The 23,949-nt window shown below is 41.2% G+C and overlaps 1 protein-coding gene and 1 long non-coding RNA gene across 4 annotated transcripts; one reads left to right on the plus strand and one right to left on the minus strand.

Annotated features, from left to right (window-relative positions):
* Positions 1-2,193: 2,193 nt before the first annotated feature.
* On the plus strand, positions 2,194-22,879 carry LOC129832883 (deleted in malignant brain tumors 1 protein-like). 3 transcript variants are annotated; one of them, XM_055896985.1, is made up of 12 exons: positions 2,194-2,432; positions 8,518-8,547; positions 10,208-10,528; positions 10,672-10,986; positions 13,747-14,043; positions 14,228-14,548; positions 14,725-14,862; positions 15,062-15,862; positions 15,987-16,235; positions 21,422-21,553; positions 21,841-21,928; positions 22,060-22,879. In XM_055896985.1, exons 1-8 carry the CDS (start codon positions 2,402-2,404, stop codon positions 15,394-15,396), a joined length of 1,788 nt encoding a protein of 595 aa, XP_055752960.1. In that variant the 5' UTR covers positions 2,194-2,401; the 3' UTR covers positions 15,397-15,862; positions 15,987-16,235; positions 21,422-21,553; positions 21,841-21,928; positions 22,060-22,879. The 3 variants fall into 3 exon arrangements, 2 of the variants coding, with proteins under 2 accessions (XP_055752960.1, XP_055752959.1); XM_055896984.1 differs by having other exon boundaries at positions 15,062-16,235; XR_008756013.1 differs by lacking the exons at positions 2,194-2,432; positions 8,518-8,547; positions 10,208-10,528; ... (4 more) ...; positions 15,062-15,862; positions 15,987-16,235 and adding an exon at positions 20,269-20,437 and having other exon boundaries at positions 22,060-22,657.
* LOC129832885 (uncharacterized) lies at positions 13,744-14,803 on the minus strand. Its single transcript, XR_008756014.1, has 2 exons — positions 14,714-14,803; positions 13,744-14,440 (listed from the first exon to the last, which is right to left on the minus strand). It is a non-coding gene; the product is annotated as an uncharacterized LOC129832885 (long non-coding RNA).
* Positions 22,880-23,949: the final 1,070 nt, after the last annotated feature.

Genomic DNA, 23,949 nt, shown 5'->3' on the forward strand with positions numbered 1-23,949 from the left:
AACATATGATCATAGATTCATTTTAGACTACATAAGCTTACAAACAATTACAATGGCAAAGTCACAATAATCACAAGAATGGCTTCAGATCAAAGTCTACGTTGAGACCGAAGGGAGCAAGGGTCTTTAAATTAAAGATCCAGGCATCCTCTCATTTTAACAATAAATTATCAAGGTCACCCCCTCTCCTAGGGAGGGTGACATGTTCGATGCCAATATAACGCAGAGACGAAATCGAGTGGCCTGCCTCCAAAAAGTGGGCCGCAACCGGGTAAGTCAAGTTTTTGCACCTAATGGTGCTACGATGCTCAGAGATACATACTTTCAATTCGCTCTTTGTTTTACCCACATCATTTTTACCACAAGGACAAGTTATAAGATAAATGACTGCCTTAGTGGAGCACGTGATAACAACTTTGATGGGGATCGATTTCCCTGTTTGTGGGTGTTTGAAGGATCTGCATTTATAAGTGCCATTGCATTGAGCAAAGCCATTACACTTGTAGTTTCCATCCAGTAGGGGCGCAAATAGACGTTGTTCAGGAATATCTTGGGGTGGTAAATCAGAGTGTACCAATTGGTCTCTGAGATTTCTTCCCCGCGAGAATACGACCAAGGGGAGGTCCGAAAACACATTACCGAGATTGTCTTCGGATTTTAGAATGGGCCAATTTGTTCAGAGCGCTTTGAATAGCGGGTATTTAGAATGCAAGAATGCGTCTTTTTGCGAGACTGCCCTTGAAAAAGGTCATGTCTCGTTTTGTTTTGAATTTTCTCAATGGCAAAATTAATCTGATCATTTTTGTACCCCCTCTACTTGAATTTTCTTTGCATCTCAGCCATATTTCTGTCGAAATCTGATTGTTTTTTGCAAATTCTTTTGATTTGACAGAATTGGCTGTAGGGCAAACTATTTTTCAAGGGAAGTGGGTGACAACTGTCAGCCCTCAACAAACTGTTCCGATCAGTAGGTTTCCTGTAAAGATCAGTGTATAGAACATTATTTTCACACAAGATCAGAAGATCAAGGAAACTGATTTGACGTGTGTCAGATTGCACAGTAAATCTCAAATGCTCAGGACAGGAGTTAAGAAAAGCATGGAATGCCTGAAGATGTTTTGCATCACCCCTCCATAGAACAAAAATATCATCAATATACCGTTTCCAAAGAATGATGTTAGGCAGGAATTTTTTTGTTGTTGAGAGGATTGAAAATAGACTGTTTCTCCATGTAACCCACATACAAATTAGCATAGTTAGGAGCCATGGGGGATCCCATAGCAGTACCCTTTGTCTGAATAAAGAAATCATTTAGAAACATGAAATAGTTGTGTGTGAGTACTATTTCAGCAAATGTTATAATGCAGGCACTGGAAGGTAGTTCATTAGGGTCACGTTGCAGAAGGAAATGTTCCATAGCTTCATTACCGCCCTCGTGTGGAATATTTGTGTATAACGACTCAACATCAAAAGTAACTAACAAGGTATTCTCAGGGAGAGGATCAAGAGATTCAATGATAGAGATCATACTGCTGGTGTCCTTGACCGCAGCAGCTTTCCAATCTTTGGGGATCTCAGACGATACGAAAGAGGTTTAATAGGCTACTAATAGGGGTTGCAACAATTTTGGCGGATCATTTTAGAAAGAGAGGGTCCAGATTGTCTAGCCCAGCTGATTTGTAGCGGTGCAGATTTTTTTTAGCTCTTTCAAAACCTCAGCTATCTGGATTTGAGTGAAGGAGAAGCGGGGGGGGCTTGGGCAAGTTGCTACAGGGGGTGCTGAGATGTTGGCCGGGGTAGGGGTAGCCAGATGGAAAGCATGGCCAGCCGTAGAAAAATGCTTATTGAAATGATCGATTATCGTAGATTTATCGGTGATGACAACGTTTTAAGGGTTATACTAACATGTTTTTTTTGGGGGGGGGGGGGGGGGGGGGTTGTGTACATTTGTTTTGGCCCCTCAGTCTATTTTAAAACATATATATAGGTCAATCATCGTGCTATATGCATCTCATATTGTTGGTTTAAAAAAATCCAACAATGGGTTAGTGCTGTTGAGCTCAGTGTTGTGTGCAGACGGGTGTTGGGTGGAATCGGTGACCAGACCAGAGAATAACCACATTAGTGGGCCAGGATTTCCTGTTTTGTATATGCTCTTCTCTGTCATTGTAACTCTAACACCGGAAACTTGTAGATCACACATTGATATCTTTTACATGGAGGTAGCATTGCCAGAGCCTGGTAACTTAACTCTCAATTTTGGTTCATCAGAATTTTAGTTTTGCTCATCATTTGTATTATAACTTGAAAACAGTTAAATCTGGGGTAAATATTGCAATAATTTACTGCCAAGTGTTGGCGTTAATCATACCTGATATTGGAGGATATTACAAGGATCAAGATGGGAACAATTCTACTCTTTATGGCATTAGGTGAGTATTACAGTAACTAAGTTTTCATAAAGGAAGGACTTTCAAGTGCCTTACATGAACAACAATATACTATATATAGATTGGTATCTGTGACTTCTGCTTTATCCAAGTACAGTATGATAATGTCTCTGTCTAGCGTAGCCTTGTTTCAATAGCCTAGGATGTATATATTGGATATTAATCTCTGCAACGCAATTTTAACAGGCTAATTTGTGAATTCTCGTATCCATGAACGTTGCTAATGAATTACTTGTTACAGAGAGTCACAAAATCAAACCAACCTAGAACAAAGGACTCATTCCGATTTCCAGTTCTCATTACCGCTTTCTAGTCTCACACAGCTGTGACTTACTTACAAGTTAGAAGTTGATGTGCTTGGTGTACATATCCCAGAAAGGTTGTGCAATCTTGCAATTATAAACTTTGATAGAAAACCTATCAAAATAGATAGGATCTTGAAACCGTGGAGAGGGAAACACCTGTCCATCTACGGGAAAATTACACTGATTCATTCTCTAGTGATATTGCAGTTTACGTATTTATTCATGGCTCTACCGACTCGAGGAGTCTGTTTTTCCAGCAGGCTCCTAAAAGAGGCACATCCAAAGTTCAAAAGGAGGCTTTTTGCTCTTATACAGAGTAAAACCAATAACTTTCAGTGGATTGACAATGGAACCCTGTTTTAAAGTATCCTCCTTTTAAATGAAGAGGCAGAATAAAAATTACAGCAAATAATATGGCTAAACTCCATGTACAAGAAAGGTATCATGTTTATGAATCAGTGTGAAGAAGGATGGTAAAATTGTCACACAAGCAATTAACATACGTATATTGAGAAGTATCAAAAAAATATATATATGTAGCGATGTGTGCTGAGAGTCGGGAAGCAAGTTCAGTGAGTGATTGTTTAAATAAATAAACACAACATAATACAAAAATAAGAAGCACAAACAACGCACAGAACTGACACAGAAACACCCGGGGAAGGAACCAAAGGAAGTGATACACAGTTGAAGTCGGAAGTTTACATACACCTTAGCCAAATACATTTAAACTCAGTTTTCACAATTCCTGACATTTAATCTAAGTAAAGATTCCCTGTCTTAGGTCAGTTAGGATCACCACTTTATTTTAAGAATGTGAAATGTCAGAATAATAGTAGAGAGAATTATTTATTTCAGCTTTTATTTCGCTCATCACATTCCCAGTGGGTCAGAAGTTTACATACACTCAATTAGTATTTGGTAGCATTGCCTTTAAATTGTTTAACTCGGGTCAAACGTTTCAGGTATCCTTCCACAAGCTTCCCACAATAAGTTAGATGAATTTTGGCCCATTCCTCCTGACAGAGCTGGTGTAACTGAGTCAGGTTTGTAGGCCTCCTTGCTCGCAGAAGCTTTTTCAGTTCTGCCCACAAATGTTCTATAGGATTGAGGTCAGGGCTTTGTGATGGCCATTCCAATACCTTGACTTTGTTGTCCTTAAGCCATTTTGCCACAACTTTGGAAGTATGCTTGGGGTCATTGTTCATTTGGAAGACCCATTTGCGAACAAGCTTTAACTTTCTGACTGATGTCTTGAGATGTTGCTTAAATATATCCACATAATTTTCCTACCCCGTGATGCCATCTATTTTGTGAAGTGCACCGGTCCCTACTGCAGCAAAGCACCCCCACAACATGATGCTGCCACCCCCGTGCTTCACGGTTGGGATGATGTTCTTCGGCTTGCAAGCCACCCCCTTTTTCCTCCAAACATAATGATGGTAATTATGGCCAAACAGTTCTATTTGTGTTTCATCAGACCAGAGGACATTTCTCAAAAAGTACGATCTTTGTCCCCATGTGCATTTGCAAACCGTAGTCTGGCTTTTTTATGGCGGTTTTGGAGCAGTGGCTTCTTCCTTGCTGAGCGGCCTTTCAGGTTATGTCGATATAGGACTAGTTTTACTGTGGATATACAGTTGAAGTCGGAAGTTTACATACACTTAGGTTGGAGTCATTAAAACTTGTTTTTCAACCACTCCACAAATGTCTTGTTAACAAACTATAGTTTTGGCAAGTCGGTTAGGACATCTACTTTGTGCATGACACAAGTAATTTTTCCAACAATTGTCTACAGACAAATCATTTCACTTATAACTCACTTTATCACAATTCCAGTCGGACATTAGTTTTCATACACTAAGTGGACTGTGCCTTTAAACAGCTTGGAAAATTCCAGAAAATGATGCCATGGCTTTAGAATTGGATATCATAAGGTGAATGCACCAATTTGTAAGTAGCTCTGGATAGATTGTCGTCCTCCAATTAAAAACCACAAATGTCTTAAAATGACTTAAGATCGAAAGGTTTGACATCTCTCAATCGCATATGTTTCAAGAAGTTGGGAACAGATGTTTTTGTCCCATCGCAATGGCATCGGGTTCAGGAACTGACATACAAAACAACAATTGACGCATTAATCCGTACTTTTCAACTTAAACTATTATATACAATGCCGCCATGGAAGTAGCGCTACAAATAATGCTATTTGACCAAGAAGGAGAGTGATGGAGTGCTGCTGTAACGATTGTCGTCTACTTCGGACGAGGAATCGGGTGGATCGGACCAATATGCAGCGTGGTAAGTGTCCATGTTAATTTATTAACTGAACAAGAAAAGACAAAATAACAAAGTGAATGTAACAAACGAAAATCGAAACAGTCCTGAAAGGTGAAAACACAAAACAGGAAACAACTACCCACAAACACAGGTGGGAACAGGCTACCTAAGTATGGTTCTCAATCAGAGACAACGATAGACAGCTGCCTCTGATTGGGAACCATACCAGGCCAAACACAAAAATACAAAACATAGAACAAAAACATGCCCACCCCAACTCACGCCCTGACCAAACCAAAATAGAGACATAAAAAAGGAACTACGGTCAGGATGTGACAGCTGCATCAGATGACCTGTCCTCCACAATCACCCAACCTCAACCCAATTGAGATGGTTTGGGATGGAGTTGGACTGCAGAGTGAAGGAAAAGCAGTCAACAAGTGCTAAGCATATGTGGGAATTCCTTCAAGACTGTTGGAAAAGCATTCCAGTTGAAGCTGGTTGAGAAAATGCCAAGAGTGTGCAAAGCTGTCATCAAGGCACAGGATTCCTACTTTGAAGAATCTCACATTTCAAATATATTTTGATTGGTTTGCACTTTTTTGGTTACTACATGATATTCCGTAGTCACCGCCTTGGCATTTTTCCTATGTTGTTGCCTTACAACCTGGAATTAAAATGTTTTTGGGGGGGTTTTATCATTTGATTTACACAACATGCCTACCACTTCGAAGATGCAAAATATTTTTTATTGTGAGAGAAACAAGAAGTAATACAAAAAAACTGAACTTGAGCGTGCATAACTATTTACCCCCCCCCCCCCCCAAAAAAATATCAATACCTTGTAGCCACCTTTTGCAGCAATTAAGACAATGGGAACTAACAGTACTCCCGTAAGGCGCAAAAACACAACGCACCTTACTGTAATAACCACACGCGTAATAGACTGAGGAAAGCCTCCACACGCAACAAGAAAATAATCCCGCACAAACCTAAACGGGGGGGGGGGGGGGGGGGGGGGGGGGGGCAAATGTTTTTGCAAGACACTGTATATAATTTTTTATATTTTTCAACAAGTCCTTCAACTATAATCTAGAACTCGAAACTACAATCAGAGTAAATGTAACACAAGCTATATTTGACATACGTTTTGCATTAGCTCGGTGGTAGTTTATCCAAATAAAAATCGTATTTTCAGTAGTTATTTACTCTTTTGACATGTAGCGGTGTAGCTAACTACTGAAACTACCTACTGTATTTTTTTTCTGTCCTGAACCACTGGGCTAAGCCAATGCACTCTCCTATCTGGCTCACATAGATCTCCCTACACTGTTAACATTTGACTCTAGACTTTTTTAAACATTTTGTTTAAACAGTTTTTTTAAACATTTTGTATTATATGACATTTCAGATTTACATATGATAATTTTTCAGGAGGACGTTTTGATGTAGTGAATTACTTTTTCAAAGTAACTTTAATTACACAAAATATATTTCTCTCAACGGCAGCTTTACAGTAGCTCAACCTCTTCCTCCAGTGTGACATAATTGGTAGCTTCGTAACTATATTTTCAGAGTAGTTCCCCAACGCTGCTGACATATTATATAAGGAAATAACATTAGTCAACATCAAGTGGAGAAACTTTTTAACAAAGTAAAGAGTTGAGAGTCATTTAATAGCATTTTGCAGGAAGAAGGAAGAGTGCCATATTATGTGAAACTGGTTCCAAAAATGTAAGTTTCACTTGTATACCAAACTGTTGGTCTGTGAGAGCCTGGCAAATGTTAACCACAACAAGTTAACTACTCTACATGAGAAGTACATCTCTAACAGGGCAGTTTCATAAAGGAAATGATTGAGCTTGACATACAGTGCATTCGGAAAGTATTCAGACCACTTCACTTTTTCCACATTTTCCAAGCTTGGCACGCCTGTATTTGGGGAGTTTCTCCCGTTCTTCTCTCCAGATCGTTTCAAGCTGTGTCAGGATAAATGGACGCTGCACAGCTATTTTCAGGTCTCTCCAGAGATGCTCGATCGGGTTCAAGTCCGAGCTCTGGCTGGGCCACTCAAGGACATTCAGAGAAATGTCCCGAAGCAGCTCCTGCATTGTCTTGGTTGTGGTCCTGAGCTCTCTGGAGCAGGTTTTCATCAAGGATCTCTCTGTACTTTGCTTCGTTCATCTTTCCCTCGATCCTGACTAGTCTCCCAGTCCCTGCCGCTAAACAACATCCGCACAGCATGATAATGCCACCACCATGCTTCACCGTAGAGATGGTATTGGCCAGGTGATGATCGGTGCCTGGTTTCCTCCACACGTAACACTTGGCATTCAGGCCAAAGAGTTCAATCTTGGTTTCGTCAGACCAGAGAATCTTGTTTCTCATGGTTTCAGAATCCTTTAGTTGGCTTTTGGCAGACTCTAAGCTGGCTGTAATGTGCCTTTTACTGAGGAGTGGCTTCTGTCTGGCCACTCTACCATAAAGGCCTGATCGGTGGACTGCTGCAGAGATTGTTGTCCTTCTGGAAGGTTCTCCCATCTCCGAAGAGGAACTCTGGAGCTCTGTCAGAGTGACCATCGGGTTCTTGGTCACCTCCCTGACCAAGGCCCAACAACCCCGTTTGCTCAGTTAGGCCAGGCGACCAGCTATAGGAAGAGTCTTGGTGGTTTCAAACTTCTTTAATTTAAGAATGATGGAGGCCACTGTGTTCTTGGGGACCTTCAATGCTGCAGAAATTTTTGGTAGCCTTTTCCAGATCTGTGCCTCAACACAATACTGTCTCGGAGCTCTACGGACAATTCCTTCAACCTCATGTCTTGGTTTTTGCTCTGACATGCACTGTCAACTGTGGAACCTTATATAGACAGTTGTGTGTCTTTCCAAATCATGTCCAATGAATTTAGTTTACCACAGCTGGACTCCAATCAAGTTGTAGAAACATCTCAAGGATGATCAATTGAAACAGGATGCACCTGAGCTCAATTTCGAGTCTCATAGGAAAGGGTCTGAATACTTATGTAAATAAGGTATGTCTGTTTTTTTTTTGAAAAAATAAACAAAAATGTCTAAAAACCTGTTTTCGATTTTGTCATTATGGGGTATTGTGTGTAGATTGATTAGGAAGACAAATCATTTAATCAATTTTAGAATAAGTGAAGGGTTGTGAATACTTTCCGAATGCACTGTATAACCATCCGGCTTTACAAATGGTGTAAATACCACAACAGCACATGGAAACATTGTCTGTTTGCTTGGTTTACATTTAAAGTTCTTTATGAATGTGTCAATAACTATCTACATAAAGCGTTCGAATATTTACAAATGTAGCAATAACAACTCATGAGTTAATGAGCAAACATTAAAACCTTGTGATTTTTTTACTGGACATTATAGTAAGTCCTTATCCATTTAGAAATGGCAACCTCGGCGAATGTGTACTCAATTGTAATGTTTTGGTTGTCTGTGTTTCTCCCCAACAGCTCATCAAATGGTGTTGTGTTCATTGGCAGGTAAGTGTTTATTTACACTGAACGAAAATATAAACGCAACATGCAACAATTTCAACGATTTTATTGAGTTCATATAAGGAAATCAGTCAATTGAAATACATTAATTAGCCCCTAATCTATGGGTTTCACATAACTGGGAGTCCAAATATGCATCTGTTGGTCACAGATACCTTAAAAAGAAAAGGTAGGGGCGTGGATCAAAAAAAGTCAGTATCTGGTGTGACCACCCCTTGCCTCATGCAGCGCGACACATTTCTTTCGCATAGAGATGTTCAGGCTGTTGATTGTGGCCTATGGAATGTTGTCCGACTCCTCTTCAGTGAATGCGCGATGTTGCTGGATATTGGCAGGCACTGGAACACGCTGCCGTACACATAGATCCAGAGCATCCCAAACATGCTCAATGGGTGACATGTCTAGTGAGAATGCAGGCAATGAAAGAACTGGACCATTTTCAGCTTCCAGGATTGTGTACAGAGTCTTGCGACATGGGGCCGTGCAATATCATGCTGAAAGATGAGTTGATGGCGGCGGATGAATGGAACAACAATGAGGATCTCGTCACGGTATCTCTGTGCATTCAAATTGCCATCGATAAAGCTATATTGTGTTTGTTGTCCGTAGCTTATGCCTGCCCATACCATAACCCCACCGCCACCATGGGGCACTCTGTTCACAACGTTGACATCGGCAAACCGCTCGCCCACAGAATGCCATAAACGCTGTCTGCCATCTTCCTGGTACAGTTGAAACCGGGATTCATCCGTGAAGAGCACACTTCTCCTGTATGCCAGCGGCCATGGAAGGTGAGCATTTGCCCACTGAAGACGGTTACGACACCGAACTGCAGTCAGGTCAAGACCCTGGGGAGGACGACGAACACTCAGATAAGCTTCCCTGTGACGGTTTCTGACAAACCTATTATTCATCAGCTGTCTGGATGGCTGGTCTCAGATGATCCCACTGGTGAAGAAGCCAGATGTGGCGGTCCTGGACTGGTGTGGTTACATGTGGTCTGCGGTTGTGAGGCCGGTTGGCCGTACTGCCAAATTCTCTAAAACAAAGTTGGAAACGGCTTATGGCAGAGAAATGAACATTTAAATCTCTGGCAACAGCTCTGGTGGACATTCATAGAGTCAGGATGACAATTGCACGCTCCCTCAACTTGAGGCATCTGTGGCATTGTGTTTTGTGACAAAACTACATATTTTAGAGTGGCCTTTTACTGTCTCCAGTTGTGTAATGATCATGCTGTTTAATCAGCTTCTTGATATGACACACCTGTCATGTGGATGGATTATCTTGGTGAAGGAGAAATGCTCATTAAAAAGGATGTAAACAAATTTGTGTACAAAGATTTGAAAGAAAAGGCTTTTTGTGCATATGGAACATTTCTGGGATGTTTTATTTCAGGTCATGAAACATGGGAACAAAATATTACATTTTTGTTCAGCGTACATGTGAACACAAGTCCCCAAAAGGTTTTAAGTAGCATGTTTGAATATCATTTAAATACATTTAAAAGTACACATAAAATAAGTCCAAAAAGATTAAGTAGTACGTTTGTAACAAAACTTTGAATAGAACATATTTGACCATACTGACAGTGTTAATTTGCTTATTGATCATTTTTCCTATCATTTCTCTTCCTCTTTGTGAGCTGGTGAAGAGATCAGGCTGATCAATGGCACTAGTCGCTGCTCGGGGACAGTAGAGATTCTTTACAAGGGCCAGTGGGGACGAGTGTGTGGCCAGATGTGGGACGTAAACGATGCCAATGTGGTGTGTGGCCAGCTGGGCTGTGGGAGAGCTGTGAGTGTCCAAGGTAGTGCCCACGTAGGTCAGGGCAGTGGTGGCAGGCCCACTTGGCTGGATGATGTTGGGTGTAAAGGCACTGAGAGCTCCCTCACAGAATGCTCACATGGAGGATTGAAACACCATGACTGTTTACAGGCTCAAGATGCCAGAGTTGTCTGCTCAGGTAAGAAAAGTCCCTCTGTTGCTATTGCGGTTGATAAAAGGCGAAATAGCTTGATTTTAGTTGTGTCAACTTGGTATCGATTTTGTTGAATATTATACTGTAAGGCTTCCATTTCCTCTTTAATTTTCTTATTTCATTCCTAGTTAAACCTAATATCAGACTGGTCAATGGGAGTGACCTCTGCTCTGGGAGGGTGGAGGTCTATCAAACTGGTCACTGGCGAACCGTGTGCGACGACGTGTGGGACTTGAATGATGCTGCTGTGGTTTGCAGACAGCTTGCCTGTGGGAGAGCTGATAGTGCCCCAGAGAGTGCCTACTTTGGTCAGGGCAGTGGGCCCATCTGGCAGGATGATGTTGGCTGCTCTGGCACGGAGTGCTCCATCACACAGTGCTCACACACAAGAGGAGGAACACATAACTGTGAGCATGGTAACGACGCAGGTGTTATTTGTTCAGGTAAGGGAGTCTCTTTGCCTTGTCTAGGCTTGAGTTTTATCAGCATTTGGTTTGAATGGTTTGAATTGTGCAGAAAGGTCTCGTCATAAAGTAAATCCTAAAAAGCAAATCACTGCAGTGTTGTAGCCTGCTCTGCCACCTAGTGGAGAGTTGACCGTTGCACAAAGAAACTTAACCCAGGCCTGACTTGGTGCTACTTGACCAGATGGGGGCAGCCTAGAACAGAGCATGTGTCTAAGACAGTATGAAGATGAGCAGATACAGTGCCTTCAGAATGTATTTACACCCCTTGAGTTATACCACTTTGTTGTGTTACAGCCACAATGAAACATGTATTAAATGGATTATTTCTCTCACCCATCTACACACAATAGCCCATAATGACAAAGGGAAAACATGTTTTTAGAAATGTTTCAAATATATTGAAAATGAAATACTTATGTAAATGAGATATTTCTGTATTTACACCCCTGAGTCAATACATGTTAGAATCACCTTTGGCAGTGAGTACAGCTGTAAGTCTTTCTGGGTAAATCTCGAAGAGCTTTGCACACCTGGATTGTACAATTTTTGCATATTACATTCAATGTCGTCTTGGTAAGTAACTCCTGTGTATATTTGTCTTGTGTTTTAGGTTATTGTTCTGTTGAAAGATGAATTTGTCTCCCAGTGTCTGTTGGAAAGCAGACTGAACCAGGTTTTCCTCTAAGATTTTCCCTGTGCTTAGCTCTATTTCGTTTATTTTTCTTCCCTAAAAAACTCCCTAGTCCTTACCGATGACAAGCATACCCATAACACACTGGAGGTTGGTGGCACCTTAATTGGGGAGAACGGGTTCATGGTAATGGCTGGAGCGGAATTTGTGGAATGGTATCAAATACATCAAACACATGGTTTCAATGTGGTTGATGCCATTCCATTCACTCGGTTCCAGCCGTTATAATGAACCGTCGTCCCCTCGTTAGCCTCCACTGCCATAACATGAGGCAGCCAGTGGTACTCAGTGATGTGTTGTGTTGGATTTGCCCCAAACATAACACTTTATATTCAAGAAATAAAGTTAATTAATTTGCCACATTTTTTGCAGTTTTACTTTAGTGCCTTATTGCAAACAAGATGCATGTTTTGGAATATTTGCATTCTATACAGGCTTCATTCTTTTCACTCTGTCATTTAGGTTAGTATTGTGGAGTAACTACAATGTTGTTGTTCCATCCTCAGTTTTCTCCTATTACAGCCATTAAACAATGTAACTGTTTCAAAGTCTCATGGTGAAATCGTTGAGCGGTTTCCTTCCTCTCCAGCAACTGAGTTAGGAAGGACGCTTGTATCTTTTTCCTGACTGGGTGTATTGATACACCATCCAAAGTGTAATTAATAACTGCATCATGCTCAAAGGATTATTCAGTGCCTGCTTTCTTTTATTTTTACCCATCTAACAATAGGTGCTCTTCTTTGCTGGGCGTTGGAAAACATCCCAGGAATTTGTGGTTGAATCTGTGTATGAAGTCCACTGCTCGACTGAGGGACCTTACAGATAGTTTTATGTGCAGGGTACAGAGATGAAGTAGTCATTCAAAAATCATGTTGAACACAATTATTCCACACAGAATGCAACTTATGTGACTTGTTAAAAACTTCTTATGGGTGCAATCCCGTTAACGGGATGATATGAACCTCTGTTTACGTTGGCGCCATGTTCAGAAATGCCTCAAATATCCGGAGAAATTGCAGAGAGCCACGTCAAATAACATAAATACTCATCATAAACTTTGATGAAAGATACATGTTTTACATAGAGTTAAAGATACATTTGTTCTTAATGCAACCGCTGTGTCAGATTTCTAAAAGCTCTCCGGTAAAAGCACAATATTCAATAATCTGAGGGTCTGAATACTTATGTAAATAAGGTATGTCTGAATGTCTGTCTGAATGAATGTCTGTCTGTAGAACCTTCATTCAAGGTTCTACAGACTGTTGACATCTAGTGGAAGCCGTAGGAAGTGCAAAGAGATCCATATCCTACTGTGTTTTCAATAGGCGATGAGTTAAATGGTCCCGTGTGGCTCAGTTGGTAGAGCATGGCGCTTGCAACGCCAGGGTTGTGGGTTCAATTCCCACGGGGGGACCAGGATGAATATGTATGAACTTTCCAATTTGTAAGTCGCTCTGGATAAGAGCATCTGCTAAATGTAAATGTAAAAATGTTAAATCGACGAACCTCAGATTTCCACTTCCAGGTTGGATTTCTTCTCAGGTTTTTGCCTGCCATATGAGTTCCGTTATACTCACATACATAATTCAAACAGTTTTAGAAACTTCAGAGTGTTTTCTATCCAATACTAATAGTACTATGCATATATTAGCAACTATGACTGAGGAGCAGGCCGTTTACTCTGAGCACCTCTGTGCACCTTTCATCCAAGCTACTCAATACTGCCCCTGCAGCCACAAGTAGTTAAGCAAATTTTTACTACTGATCTTATTTAGGCTTGCCAAAACAAAGGGGTTGAATACTTATTGACTCAAGACACTTCAGCTTTTCATTTTATATTAATTTGTATTTTTTTTAACTCTGAAAATATAATTACACGGTATTGTTTGTAGTCCAGTGACACAAAATGTCAATTTTAATCTATTTTAAAATCAGGCTAAAACACAACAAAATGTGGAAAAAGACAAGGAGTATAAATACTTTCTGAAGGCACCCCAGGTTGTTTTTACTGTTGCCTGACTAAACTATATGTCTTTGACCAACAGGTGTTGTCTTGCAGAAGCCTTCACTCTCCACAGACCCGTCCTATTCTGCCTTCTTGCATGGAGAGGAGGTCCAACTCACCTGCACTCTTCCATCCCGTATCCTCTGTAATGCTGTGGAATTCATCTTCTATCTGAATGGAGACTCGGTTATGAATGTGACCGTTGGCTCCTCACAGCCCAGGGCTACTTTAGCAAAGTTTAAGATGGACGATTCACACCAGGGCAGTTACAGCTGTCTCTACAGAACCCTCTCCAACAGTCAAGACATCAGCTCCCCTTACAGCAACGTTACTAAAGGTGAGGTGGTAGTTGGGAAACAAGTGCTGCCTAATCTATATCTATATATTTAAGATTCATAGCCTTGATAGAGATGAGAGACTGATTACCTTGTCCATCATACACACCTTTCTCAGTTTTCTCAGTCTCAAGGTGTGAATATGGAATCACATTACAGTCATATTGCTGTTTACTTTCTTCCAAGTGGTCCTGATACAGCCCAACATCTCTCTCAGTGCTCCAAATGGAGGGATGTTCTGGGACCTTCAGGGGCCAGAGGTGATCAGGGGCCACAGCTTCTCCATCATCTGCTCCATTCATCCACAGTATCCTGGAGGCCTCTTCTATCTGGACTTCTCTGGGTCCAACAGAACTGAGACTACGCCAGCAGTCAACCACTCTGCCTGCTTCCACTTCCCTGTTGCAGAGTATAAAGACCAGGGGAAATACAGCTGCAGCTATGGAGTCAACATCTCCACCCGGTCATTCAGGTCGGCTAATAGTGAACTAGCTGTCACCATTAGAGGTAAAATAACATATGCTTTACATTTTTTTATTTAAAATAGCTTTTACGTGAGAGAAAAATCATAATGATTCATAATCCTTCATATCACTGTTTTTTGGTTTTTATATCCTATGAACTTGCCATCTACAAGTCTTGATCTGTAGGTCTAAACCTTGAAATACCTACCTTTTCCTCAGCATCTATGGTCCTCATCATTGCCTCTGGAGGGACTGCTGGACTAGCACTCCTGTTTCTGCTTCTGCTTGTCATCTGTCTAGTCAGCAGGAGTACAAGGAGGAGCAGCAAGCCATCTACAGAGACTGACCAGAGAGAATGTAAGTGATATCATTATACCGTAAACAAAGGCTGAATCTGAACTTAATTTACACCTTGAGCTTGAAAAGTTGAGTTAAGCAGTATCTCAAAATTGACTTAAAGACTTTTGTCGACATCATTTTGTTCGGATGTTGTTGTTTTTTTAAATCCCCAGAGTTTCCTGTTGTGAATATTAATTAGCAAATTGTTACGCAACAGGTATTGACAACAGACACAACAGAGGCGAGGACAACAAAGTAGAAGAAGAGGAGGAGGTCTACGTGAATGTTGAAAACGTCTGTGACAAGAGAAGTCTGGAGAGAGGGAAGGGTGGAAAGAAGAAAGGGAAGGAAAAAGGGCACAGCTATGGGAAAACGGAGGATGCCTGTTTCAATGAGGAGGAGGGTGAAAGGGAGGGAAACGTTCGAGGGAAGCGCGTTTGTGGTGGGTCTCATGAGAAAGTGAATAGTGCAGAGGACGATGAAGATTATGCTACTGTCTATGACAATGTTGTAGCGCACGACGTGAACGAAGACATTTATCAAAACTATTAGGAGAAGTAACAGTGGACTGTATGTCACTAAAGTAACTCATTGGCGTCAACACATTGATCTGTAAATTAAGTTAAGTAATAATAACTCAGATGCAATAGTATAGCGACTACGGTTGCTATAGTTGACACTTAAACTAGACATATGACATAATGGTATTGCTCTATTTTATTTAGCTTTTTGTAACCAATCGAAATGTTCAGCCTATTTGAACCATTGGGTCGAATTCCGAACTGTCATTTTTTGTATGCGTTGGTGGGGTGTCACTTTCTGTGTCTTTGATCAGTTCCAGTGTTGTTGAGGAACTAGCATTATGTATAAACTGTTGGGTGATTGCACTAAAAAGACAAGGATTCTCATCGCATGCTTTTGAGTTGAACTGTTATGTCTCCACTTCTTCTTTGATGAGGAGTAGAAGGTGTTCAACCAAGTGAGAAAAGGTCCAACCATAGAAATAATATGAGAACTGGTAAGTAAAAGGTGTGACTCTCGACTCACTATTTTGGGCCTTTGCCTTCCTAATCCACTTCCGTAGGTCAGGACCATCAAGCTCTCGCTTTTGATTCTCCCTGGTTTATCTATCAATCATACAGGGCACGTGGGCTTTACTGAGAACAGAACTGTCTACCCTAGATGCGACAGCACAAATGAGGGAGTGACAGAGGAGCTGTGCACAGGAAAATGCGTCCTCGTATAGAGTCAAATCTTACATTCACCAGACCGTCTGCGACAGAGACTGGTCATCACACGTTTTACCAGAAAGCTTCTACCAGAGAAAATACCTTCCATTATTTCTGACATGAAGACCAATATATTGAGAAGTCTCCCTTATCTGACAATGGGTGAGTTTAACTTGCAAAACGTGCAATTCAATATCATATCTGTCAATAAAGGGAGAACACTGCTTTGCTTGAAATGTATGTTTTTAGCGGTTGCATATTGGATAAAAGTACTCAGGGATGAATCCTACATTCAGTTGAGAAATGTGTATCAAATGTTCATGTCACCTTTTAAAGTTTAAAAACTTAGTCAATAGTCAAAATACCTATCAATGTTCAGTAAAGGGGTGCATTTTCGCAATCATATCATTGACCAATAAGGAAAGACTGACTTCTGCCAGATAATTGATAAAGGCAATTCATTTAATATTGATTGTTTATGCAAACACATTTTAGAATATGTTTTAAAATATTTCAATTCAGAATCCAATATCCATCCAATCCATCCCGTAAAAAAAACTTAAGCACAGATTGGTCACTTTAAAAAATGCAAATTTGCACAAAGAAACTAGAGGCTATGAGTAACTTGGTCAAAAAGAATGGCACCGATGGCAACGATTGCCCTATGGGGGCGCTTTTATAAGCAGTCTTACTTAAACCTTAATATTCGTCACCCCATTTGACCTAGAGACTTGAAACGTTGTATGTAGTTGTCTTTCCTCATGCTGAACACATTTTCCTGAAGGATCCATAAGGTCAGGCAGGATAGATTTTCATCATCCTTGAACAATTTGGAAAAACTTTGAAAAACTTATTCTCATGATGAACCATAAATCTAAATAACACCAAATGGTACAATGGTACATCTCTTAATTAACTTAACTTGTTGTCTTAGCTGATTAGCTGTTGTTGTCTTACCCGTTGTTGTCTTAGCTAGCTCTCCCAATCAACACCTGGGATTGCTTTATGCCTCGCTATATGTCTCTCTCTAATGTCAATATGCCTTGTATCTTGTTGTTTAGGATAGTTATCATTGTTTTAGTTTACTGCGGAGCCTCTAGTCCCACTCAACATGCCTCAGATGCCTCTTTTGTCCCACCTCACACACATGCGGTGACCTCACCCAGCATAACTAGTGCATCCAGAGATGCAACCTCTCTTATCGTCACTCAATGCCTAGGTTTACCTCCACTGTACCCGCACCCTACCATACCCGTCTGTACATTATGCCCTGAATCTATCATACCACGCCCAGACATCTGCTCCTTTTATTCTCTGTCCCCAACGCTCTAGACGACCAGTTTTCATAGCCATTAGCCGTACCCTCATCCTACTCCTCCTCTGTTCCTCGGGTGATGTAGAGGTTAACCCAGGCCCTGTGTGTAACCGTAAAAGCCTTGGCCTTAAATTCAGAAGCCTCCTCCCTACGTTTTTTACTCATTGCTTTTTTCCGTCAAGATAGAACTGCCAAAGGGTGAGGAGTTGCAATCTACTGCAGAGATAGCCTGAAAAGTTCTGTCATACTTTCCAGGTCCATGCCTAAACAGCTCGAGCTTCTAATTTTAAAAATGAATCTCTCCAGAAATAAGTCTCTCACTATTGCCACCTGTTATAGATCCCGCTCAGCTCCCAGCTGTGCCCTGGACACCATATGTGAATTGATTGCCCCCCATCTATCTTCAGAGTTCGTTCTGTTAGGTGACCTAAACTGGGGTATGCTTAACACCCCGGCAGTCCTACAATGTAAGCTAGATGCCCTCAATCTCACACAAATTAGGGCTATACAATCTGGACCCTCTCTTTCTAAAATTATCTGCCGCCATTGTTGCAACCCCTATTACCAGTCTGTTCAACCTCTCTTTCGTATCGTCCAAGATTCCTAAAGATTGGAAAGCTGCCATGGTCATCCCCCTCTTCAAAGGGGGTGACACTCTAGACCCAAACTGTTACAGACCTATATTCATCCTGCCCTGTCTTTCTAAAGTATTCGAAAGCCAAGTTAACAAACAGATCACTGACCATATCGAATCCCACCGTACCTTCTCCCCTGTGCAATCCGGTTTCCGAGCTGGTCACGGGTGCACCTCAGCCACGCTCAAGGTACTAAACAATATCATAACCGCCATCGATAAAGGACAGTACTGTGCAGCCATCTTCATTGACCTGGCCAAGGCTTTCGACTCTTTTAATCACCGCATTCTTATCGGCAGACTCAATAGCCTTGGCTTCTCAAATGACTGCCTCGCCTGGTTCACCAACTACTTCTCAGATATAGTTCAGTGTGTCAAATCGGGGGGCCTGTTGTCCAGACCTCTGGCAGTCTCTATGGGGGTACCACAGGGTTCAATTCTCGGGCCGACTCTTTTCTCTGTATATATCAACGATGTCGCTCTTGCTGCGGGTGATTCCTTGATCCACCTCTATGCAGACGACACCATTCCATATACATCTGGCACTTCTTTGGACACTGTGTTAACACACCTCCAAATGAGCTTCAACGCCATACAACACTCATTCCGTGGCCTCCAACTGCTCTTAAACGCTAGTTAAACTAAATGCATGCTTTTCAATCGATCGCTGCCCGCACCCACCTGCCCGACTAGCATCACTACTCTGGATGGTTCTGACTTAGAATATGTGGACAACTACTACTGGCTAGACTGTAAACTCTCCTTCCAGACTCATATTAAACATCTCCAATCCAAAATTAAATCTAGAATCGGCTTCCTATTTTGCAACAAAGCCTCCTTCACTCACTCTGTCAAACATACCCTCGTAAAACTGACTATCCTACCAGTCCCCTCGACTTCGGCGATGTCACTTACAAAATAGCCTCCAACACTCTACTCAGCAAACTGGATGCAGTCTATCACAGTGCCATCCGTTTTGTCACCAAAGCCCCATATACCACCCACCACTGTGACCTGTATGCACTCGTTGGCTGGCCCTCGCTACATATTTGCCGCCAGACCCACTGGCTCCACGTCATCTATAAATCTTTGCTAGGTAAAGCTCCGCCTTATCTCAGCTCATTAGTCACCATAACAACACCCACTCGTAGCAGGCGCTCCAGCAGGTATATCTCACTGGTCATCCCCAAAGCCAACACCCCCTTTGGCCGCCTTTCCTTACAGTTCTCTGCTGCCAATGACTGGAATAAACTGCAGAAATCACTGAAGCTGGAGACTCATATCTCCCTCACTAACTTTAAGCATCAGCTATCTGAGCAGCTTACCGATCGCTGCAGCTGTACACAGCCCATCTGTAAATTGCCCATCCAACTACCTACCTCATCCCCATATTGTTTTTATTTATTTTTTTGCTCTTTTGCACACCACTATCTCTACTTGCACATCATCATCTGCACATCTATCACTCCAGTGTTCATTTGCTAAATTGTAATTACTTCGCTACTATGACCTATTTATTGCCCTACCTCCTTACGCCATTTGCACACACTGTAAATAGACTTTTTGTATTGTGTTATTGACTGTACGTTTGTTTATTCCATGTGTAACTCTGTGTTGTTGTTTGTGTCGCACTGCTTTGCTTTATCTTGGCCAGGTCGCAGTTGTAAATGAGAACTTGTTCTCAACTGGCCTACATGGTTAAATACATTTTTTTTTATTTTATTTATTCAACACACCTGGTCTTCCAGGTCAGTTAAAGCAACATTGTGTATACCCTGCGGTTCTCCAGGAACAGGGTGGCCTTCCCCTGGCCTAGGTGTTGAATGTGCCCAGGGAGACAGCAACCTTCCCTTGGTCCAGGGCCAGCTCTGTCTCTCTTGACCTCTTATTCGGCCAGTCCAAGCAGATTATTGTTGGTTCAGACGGTGACGAAATCTAAATATGTACAAAGATGAAAATACAAAAGGCATGGCCAAACTAAAGACTAAAAAACAAACAAAAAGCCTCATGGCCAATGTTCCCTTTCCTTTTTTTTGGCACCACACAAATTTTAAGTCTGCAGAGCACAAACTTGAACGTTGTGAAAATTCTGCGGAACTTCTGGTACTTGTTTACTGTGAGCACTGAGGCTGTACCCGCTTGACAAAAAGTTATGCAACCCTCTGCCTATTGGCTACTTAGCTTATTCATGCATGTCTCAAAATACAACACTGCTCCTTTAAGACATAAAAAAGCCATCTCCCTGTCTCGCTTTTCAAAGATGGCTACAAATATTAACGTTTTGTGCTCTTGTATGAAGCAATCACTCTCCTATTGCTGACCAGAAATGAGCTATAACTGGGCTAATAACTCACTAATTAGCAAAGAATAGGCCTATGAACAAATGTCCTTCTTCGCTTTGATCTCAACACAAGGGTGAGTGAGACCGCGAACACACTTACAGTTGAGGGCACTAAAACATTTTCTAAAAACCGGTTTTGCACAACAGGTTTTTGTAACAAACTATCAATAGTAGATGCTAGAGCAACTTGTTGTACACGCATTGCAGCAATTTTTCTGCCAAAAACTGTTCAATGCCCGCTTTCTGTAAGGTTAGATAAGCAGTGCCTTCAGAAAGTTACATTAATCACATCCCTTGACTTTTTCCATATTTTCTTGTGTCACAAAGTGGGATTAAAATGTACTTAATTGTCATTTTTTTGTCAACAATCTACACAAAATACTCTGTCGTGTCAAAGTGGAAGAAAAATGTAATAATTTCTCAAAAAAACAAACATGAAAAATAAACAGTTTTCTATCTTGATTAGATAAGTACTCAACACCCTGTTAGAATCACCATTTTTGCCGAGGAGATCTTAGTTGCGCAATTTTACATCTAACTAAGATGTTTGGTGCAGTATTTCTCAAGTGAAAAAAATTGCATGAAAACAATGATTCTCTCGTTGAATGACAACAAACACTTCATTGGAGAATTCCTACTGTTGACCAGGCGTAGACTTCTGCCACCGACTTCGGTTTGCTTCAAGAAAACGAACAGCCGAAACAACTTCTCTGGGTCCAAGAGGACTGAAACTAAGCCATCAGTCAACCACTCTGCCTCATTTTACTTCCCTGTTGCAGAGTATACAGACGAGGGCAACTACAGTTGTGTTTGTGAGGTTAATGTCTCCACCCTGTCATTCCATTCTACCGACAGAGTTGCTGACAGTCAGCATTCAAGGTCAAATACGTTTTAGTTTCATGTTTCTCAAGTGAAAAAAATATAGATATTACCAGTCCTTTCAGTCATGCAATATTTTTTAAAGACCAATGTACATTGCAGAAGAATTTGATAGCTTTACGAATTCTGAAATGTAGTCTTCTGAAAGATGTTGAATAGGGTGTTGTTTCTCTCCACAGCATCCATAGTCCCCATTATTGCCTCTGGCTCAATAGGTGGGCTACTGCTCCTGCTGCTGCTGCGCATTCCTTGTCTAGTCTGGAGGAAGATAAGCAACAGAGGGCAGATTATTATGATAAACCCAAGCGAAAGTAAGTTCTTGCTCCTCTTATCAGGATTTAGATTAGGGTTGCAAAATACCCAGGTTTTTAAGAACTTGGAAGATCTGGAAGGACTCATCAGGAAATTTCAAATCCTCCAACTAGGATTTCTTGAAAACCTGGACATTTTGATTACCGTCATTTTTCAGCCCTCATTTTGTTATGATTTTGTACTGTTTATGATATCTATTCCTGCTTATATTCACTGATGCCATTTATATGAATTAAACTGATAAATCCCTCAGCTGCCATTAACATGAACACACATTGAAACACAGTGGGTGCAGCGAGTGAGGAAAATGACGAAGAGGACTATGTCAACAAGAGCAAAGATGAAGACTTGAAAAAAGGATGCCATGCAGGAATGTATGTGAAAAGGGAGTTTACCACTAAAAATAATGATTCAAAAAATGTCTGCAGTTATGAAAGGATAACCTGTGCCAAGATCCTGACTTGAAGTCCAGGCATGGAACTCAAATGTTTGTATTCATCCTCAGGAATGCTCCAGGAGCCATGAACAAGTGTGGAAACAACCAAGGTGAAGGACCAGAGGCAGGTGAGGAAGTCTATGGAAATCCAGATACCTTCACATGGATGGATGATGCTGAAGACAATGACTCTTTAGACCTGGAGCAGCTCGCTTCATGTGAAGTTGGAGGGGAGAACGACTATGAAGAAGATGACAACATATATGCAAACTATGAGTGAAGGCCTTGTAATAGGCATGTTGATGCATTAGATATTGATAACAGGAGAGGCTTGAAAGGTTAGCTTTGTGAGTTGAATTATAAGCACTTAAAAAAACAACTTTTTCATCAAAATGTTTCTGTTAGTAGATAAGAGTAAAGGCTTTGTTCGAATTTGAATTTCAATGTACATTTTTTGTGTGTGTGATTTCTAGTTGTATTCTTGCCGGGTAATTATATGAGTTTTCTGACATAACTAACACATCTATTTATCTTTTTTTGTTATATCTTTTTTATTACATATGATTTACTTGAGATTCTAAAGAGTGATTTTCTTGATGCATTGGCTGAACTCATTGAACATAATGCTCGTTTTTAAAATGTTCCACATTAAAAAGAAATATTAATGCTTTAGACTAATTCTTCTATAATATTCAGTGTGCTGTCAAATAATATTCCAGGTAGAACTCTTTTGGGTTCCTTGTAAAATCATCTGTGTAAAGGGTTCTACATGGAACTCAAAAGGGTTCTACCTGGAACCAAAAAGGGTTCTTCAAAGGGTTCTCCTATGGGGGGGTTTTCTGGCAAAATGCAAATACATTTGTACTGTATGGATAAAATCTATCAATAATTTGATTTCAGTGTACATTTTAGATTACTGTGTGTGTGTGGCTTTAAAGAACATGAAATCCAAGCTTAAAAGTTATTTTGTTGTTGTTGATGTGAGACTTCACAAGATGAACGGAAATGGTTTTGAAAATGTGTGGAGATTTAAATACTGTACAACTATATGGTCAACGTTTAGAAATAGATCTCTGGATGCAGGAGGCCCAAACTGACCCTGACCAACAACTTTCATTTTGAAGAAACCTAAAAAGCAGAGGACGTGATTAATGCAGGTCTTATTATATCCACTAGGGAGAAATGTTGTCACATCGTTCATTATGTCAAACACACTACATTCTGTACACACTGTGCAATTTCTCTCTCCCTCTCTCTCACTCACACACACACACACACACACACACACACAGGGGTCCTCCAAATTAGCAATCAAGTCATCGGTGCAGTGGCCGACATGCGAGACAGCCTCCGAGCGAAACCCATTCTTGACTGGTGTTCACATTTATTCATTTATTGAGGCTTTTATTCTCCAACCTGGCTGACACACACTGTCTGGAGCACAAGCTGCTTTACTAGGTCGAGAGAGAACAGCAGGCACGAAGAAAAGAAGGCTGCCTAAAGACAAGGACCCCAACTGAAACCACTACAGAGAGACAGCCATATTTCTCTTCCATACTGTTTGCCAGGGACAAGAATTCGTCCTTGGCATTTTATCCACACCAGCCCTGACAACTGCTCGCGCCGCCAACTCACCCTGGAGTGGTGCCCAAACCCTATCGGCCACTGCCCAGACAAAATCACAAACCTACATCTACACCAGGCTTGAGCCTTCTGTCTGACATTCAGCATCCACTCTGAGTTAGACTTAGACACAGGAACAGCAGCACAGTACAGCGTTTCTCAACCATTTCTGTACCAGTGACTGACGAGACATGGTCCTCCTCTTTTTTTAACAAGCTCATATTTAAAGCAAATACAATATGTAAATGCCCCACTGGAGATACAACTCACCACTATAACTGTGCCTCTGCACTTGCCATTTTGTTTGCCTCCTTGTTATGCTGTCTGTCTCAGCAT

Source organism: Salvelinus fontinalis, chromosome 34, assembly GCF_029448725.1.
Source record: "Salvelinus fontinalis isolate EN_2023a chromosome 34, ASM2944872v1, whole genome shotgun sequence".
In the NCBI taxonomy this organism is placed as follows: Eukaryota; Metazoa; Chordata; class Actinopteri; order Salmoniformes; family Salmonidae; genus Salvelinus; species Salvelinus fontinalis.

Excerpts from the sequence above, each read along its gene's own strand:
- LOC129832883 (XM_055896984.1), top strand. The coding sequence starts at position 2,402 with ATGGGAACAATTCTACTCTTTATGGCATTAG. Across the intron at positions 10,529-10,671 it reads TGCCAGAGTTGTCTGCTCAG|TTAAACCTAATATCAGACTG; the intron begins GTAAGAAAAGTC and ends TTTCATTCCTAG. Across the intron at positions 10,987-13,746 it reads CGCAGGTGTTATTTGTTCAG|GTGTTGTCTTGCAGAAGCCT; the intron begins GTAAGGGAGTCT and ends TTTGACCAACAG.